A 4,807-nucleotide genomic window follows, 5' to 3' on the forward strand; every position below is an offset into this window, starting at 1 on the left:
CTGGGTGGCTCAGTGGGTAAAAGCCTCTGCTTTCGGCTCAGGTCATGATCCCAGGGTCCTGGGATCGAGCCCTGCATCGGGCTCTCTGCTCAACGGGGAGCCTGCTTCCTCCTCTCTCTCTCTCTGCCTGCTTCTCTGCCTACTTGTGATCTCTGTCTGTCAAATAAATAAATAAAATCTTTAAAAAAAATAAAAAAAATAAAATGTAAGTTAATTCTTCCTTATTAAGAATCATCTACATGGTTACTTGGAATACATTTTTTTTTAAAATACTCTAATCTCAGTAAGGGGTTTTGCAACTTTTGGAAGAAAATATGCATAAGGCAACTGGTTCTTCACAAAGGCAATTTTCTGTTTTTGTAAAACTATCTGAAAGCACAGGAGACTCACATGATGCGAGAGAGTTAAGAAACATATCAACAAATAATAACAAAGGTTTGCAGTCTGTTTGCATAAGGCAAATAGTATGCAAATAACTAAGCCAAACCTTTACATTAGGGGAGAGTAGTGTCTATATATTTTCAGAAAAATGTATTGGAATGCACAGAGTTGCTCGACAACACATGGCCTTGCCATATTGTTGTCAGCATCTGAGGTACGGCTTTGCAGGGAGTTTGCTCGCCGGCTATGACTTTACTATTTCTCTCTGACATAGCTGTTGTTCAGTGGCTAAATTGCACTCTTCTGTGCTCCAGTATTTGCATTTACATTACAGACCACAGTGTGAAGGATGTTTCTTATTAGCAAAGCATCTATGTTGATTCCCCATTGCTCTGTGGTTTGTATCCCGATTACGAGAAAGTTTAAGACTCACCTTGGCATGTTTATGAGTCCTTCTTCTTTTGTGTGTACTTCTCAGGATTCTTTATACAATGGATGGCCCGAGAGAGAGAGGACATCCTAAATACTGGAGGATCACAATTAACCGGAGAAGGCTGATTAATAGCTAGGCTCTTAAAAGCTACTCTGTCCTGCCAAAATGCCTTCATCTCTGCTCCCAGTCATAGGGTTATGTTTACCTTTCAGACTGACTCGCAATTAGAATATGGAGATTTTATGACTGATGGTTTTGTTCATTAATTCAAACACTATAATAGGTCCTTGACTTATTTGGATTGAACTTTCGGACAGCTAGCAAATGACCTCAAGTATATTTTGCTCAGCAACAAATTTGAATCCCTCAGGCTGCGTGGTTTGTGTGTGGGACCTGTCACTCACTCACCAGTGCATCAGCTGAGCCGACTGTCCTGGGTTTGCAGCTCAGACAGTGGTGCTCCTCCCTTCTGTTATTTCAGGGACAGCCATGTGGAAAAGTGTATGCTTTGCAGTTTTCTCAAATGTTAGCATTCGTGAAGCTCTTCTGTCATCTTTTTTTTTTAAATAAAGATTTTTATTTATTTATTTGACAGACAGAGATCACAAGTAGGCAGAGAGGCAGGCAGAGAGAGAGAAAGGGAAGCAGGCTCCCTGGCCGGGCTCGATCCCAGGACCCTGAGATCATGACCTGAGCTGAAGGCAGAGACTTTAACCCACTGAGCCACCCAGGTGCCCCAATACTTCTGTCATCTTGCTCCCTCCCTGAATGCCTCCCTTCTTCTTCCGTTCCTTTCTCTTGCCTAATAAGGCTCTTGCTCTTAAACCTATGGTTTTACATTCCACAGAATTCTTTCATTATTTTTTTTTTCCTCACTCTTTCCAGGCAATGTTGCCTTTATGCTATACAGTCTTCAGCATCTATATTTCAATTAAAAAGAATCACATCTATTCTTTTATAGGAGTTCAGTGCTCTCATCTCTGTTCTTGTCTGATACTTACTTTGGCTTCTGTTTTCATTGACACAATTACCTGCAGCACTAGTTAGCTATGGTATAATCATATAATAATAGTTGGAAAGACCTGAGCTGAAAATCAGCTCTGAAAACTACTAGTTGTGTTGGCACATACTTAAAACCGAGGGTCAATAGTACCTATTTTATCAACTCATTGTACATCTCGAAATAAATAATGTATTACAGTGCTCACCCCAAATCAGACATATAGTATAAAGGGAAATGTTAGGAGAAATTCCACTAGGCAGGATCTTTGACTCTTATGGTCATAAGCACCTAATACAGTGCCTGGCATACAGTAAGTACTTAATAAATGCATGTCAGCTGTTGCTGTTTTACTTATATTGTCATAACTCTCATCTTAATGCTTTGAAAATTAAAGATAAGCAGGGTGCATATAAAACACATACTAAAGGATATGGTACAAAGTAGGTGATTTGGCTAGAATGGTATTTTTAGAGACATATCATCAGATCGTTGGTTAGCGTTCTTGGGAAAACATCTTCAGAAAGACTAAAGGTCTTTTGATTTGTCCTTCTCAGGCATCCTGTTTTCCCTGGTGGTGATGCTGTATGTCATCTGGATCCAGGCAGTGGCTGACATGGAAGACTACAAAAACATGAAAATGAGAGACTGCTTGGAGTTTGTCCCTTCTGTTGTCTATGGCTGGTCATTTTTCCTGGCCCCGGCAGGGATATTTTTTTCTTTGCTAGCTGGATTACTGTTTCTAGTTATTGGGCGGCATATACAGATACATCACTAATCAAATCGTTGCCACCAGCCTTTTCTTGAGAGATTTTAAAACAGAGAATTTCTTTTTCATTTCGTTTTGGTGACCCCAGCATAGAATTAGACTAGTTGAGCTGGTATTTGAATTTTGCTTTTACATTTTGCTTGTGATTTCCTCTAATAGGAAGGTCCTAGAATATTTCTGGACATCCACATGTTTCTATCCTCTGTAGGTGCTATCAAGAACCTAGTTCTCTTAGGAGCAGGTAAGATGGGCCTCCCTCTCACTGCACCTGTTAGAGCTCATGCAGGTTACAAAGGCCTGATAATAGCATAATATCACCCCCTGGGCCAGTGAAGCTTTGACTTAAAACTTCCTTCTTGGCACTCACTTCTGCTGATAAAAACAAAAACAAAAACAAAAACAAAAACAAAACAAAACAAACAAACAAACAAAGTTGGAGAATAATTAAAATGGAAAACAAGTGTTGTCAGAGAACTTCCTCCATTTCCTCTCCACACACATGCATCTCCACATATGCATTACTGAGTCCTGTAAACCAATTATTTCTAACTTAAAAACAGATAGCAGTGTGCTTGTGGCAAGAACCAGGCAGACCCATCAGTTCAAGTGGGCCACAACCAGACTGAGGACGCGTACTTATTCCACTCTCCAGCCAACAGGACTTTGGTCACCTAATCGTACTCCCTTAATTGTGTGTCCTTATATAAACCTTAAACTGTGTTTAAAAGTGACTCATCTGTACACCAAACTACATTTAATGTAGAATGGATTGTTAGGAGCTCAGTGGATTAATTGAAAATACGTAAAAATAAGGCACCTTAGCTTAGTACTTCATTCTGTTTCATATTTTAAAATCCCCCCTTAAAATTATATGCTAATATGTTCAGCATGTGAAAATTTATTGATGAAATGTGCTTTTAATATGCACTAGCTATAAACTTTCAAAATATTTCCATATGAAATGATAATAGCCTTGCTTTATTAAAGACTATGAAATATTAACTTTTCCCAAGATTTTATGGTAGTTCTGATAATTTGATTCCCTTTATTATTGTCTCTCAGTTTCTTCATCTTTACAACAGGTATTTTAACATTTACAGATACACTAGTTTCTTCCTTTAATCTCTTGGAAGAAAACTTGGTGCTGGTTGGTGGATAATTCTTTCTTATTTGCTAGTGTAGACATGCAGACATTTTGCATATCAAAGATGTTTGTTTGGCACTAATTTTGATTGAAATCAAATCCATCTGAGAAGCCCACACTGCATTTGCATTTTGGAAACCTCCCCGGAGGAGCAGTTTGGTGTTGATGAGGGAACAGAAAACCTGCATGGTATGCGAGCTTTGTTCTGGGCACAGCATTTTACTTTGCAGCTGTCATGAATACCTAAGGCAGGACTCAGAGGAAAATTAACAGTGGCCACCTAGAAGATGCTAGGGGAAAGAGGGGCTATTGCTTTCCTTTCAGCCGTTCCCCTGATGGAGAGATTGCCTGTCTTCTGGACACATCTGTACCTTCCATTAACCGGTTTCCGCGGGAGGGATTTCGAATAGCCACGCTCTGAGCTATCTGCAGAATCTTGAGGGCATTTTAGTGTTTAGGGACAGAGAGGATGAGCATGTGATAAAAACAAAACACAAAAATATAAGACAAAAAAACAAAAGCTTCAGGGGTTTAACTGGTTTCTCAAGCCATCTGAGTTATAAACGTTTTTTGTGGTACTCGCCTTTGTCTTTTTCTGTTTTCATTTTTATATTGCTCCACTTACTTCTTTGCTTTTGGCTTGATTATTAGAAAAATAATTATGGGTTCTGTTATGCATATTTACTGTGATATTAAGTTATGGCATGCCATTGAGTTTTCCAGATGATGCTAGATGTATTTGATTAGTTCATGTCATCTGTAAATACAATTCCTTTTTGTAGAACTTTGGAATGGAGCCTTTTTTCTGGTGTATTATATGTCATTTAAATTTCACATACAAGCTGCTTTCAGTAAAGGTTTGAATATTTATAAATTTCAGATGGTTATCCTCATTTTCTAATACACTTATGCGGCTACCATATATTTACCATAAGGCAATTGGCTGACAATCTCATGTGTGTGACACTTTTACACAGATACATACTTTGGAAGTATTTCATAGTTGTAATGCATCAGTCACCTTAATTCAGATGCATTTCCTGATCCACTTACCAGCAATCCGTGGAAGGAGGGAAGGTG

The 4,807-nt window shown here is 38.8% G+C and overlaps 1 protein-coding gene across 2 annotated transcripts in view; it reads left to right on the forward strand.

Moving 5' to 3' along the window:
• The window catches only part of TMEM182 (transmembrane protein 182), an 87,579-nt gene extending 82,973 nt beyond the window's left edge, over nt 1–4,606 (forward strand). For both annotated transcript variants that reach the window (XM_059406359.1, XM_059406360.1), the window contains one exon: nt 2,372–4,606. In XM_059406359.1, coding sequence (XP_059262342.1) covers nt 2,372–2,592 — 221 coding nt within the window. In that variant the 3' untranslated portion in view covers nt 2,593–4,606. The remainder of the gene's footprint in view (nt 1–2,371) is intronic.
• The last annotated feature ends 201 nt before the right edge of the window (nt 4,607–4,807 follow it).

This window comes from Mustela nigripes, chromosome 7, assembly GCF_022355385.1.
Source record: "Mustela nigripes isolate SB6536 chromosome 7, MUSNIG.SB6536, whole genome shotgun sequence".
Taxonomy (NCBI): Eukaryota; Metazoa; Chordata; class Mammalia; order Carnivora; family Mustelidae; genus Mustela; species Mustela nigripes.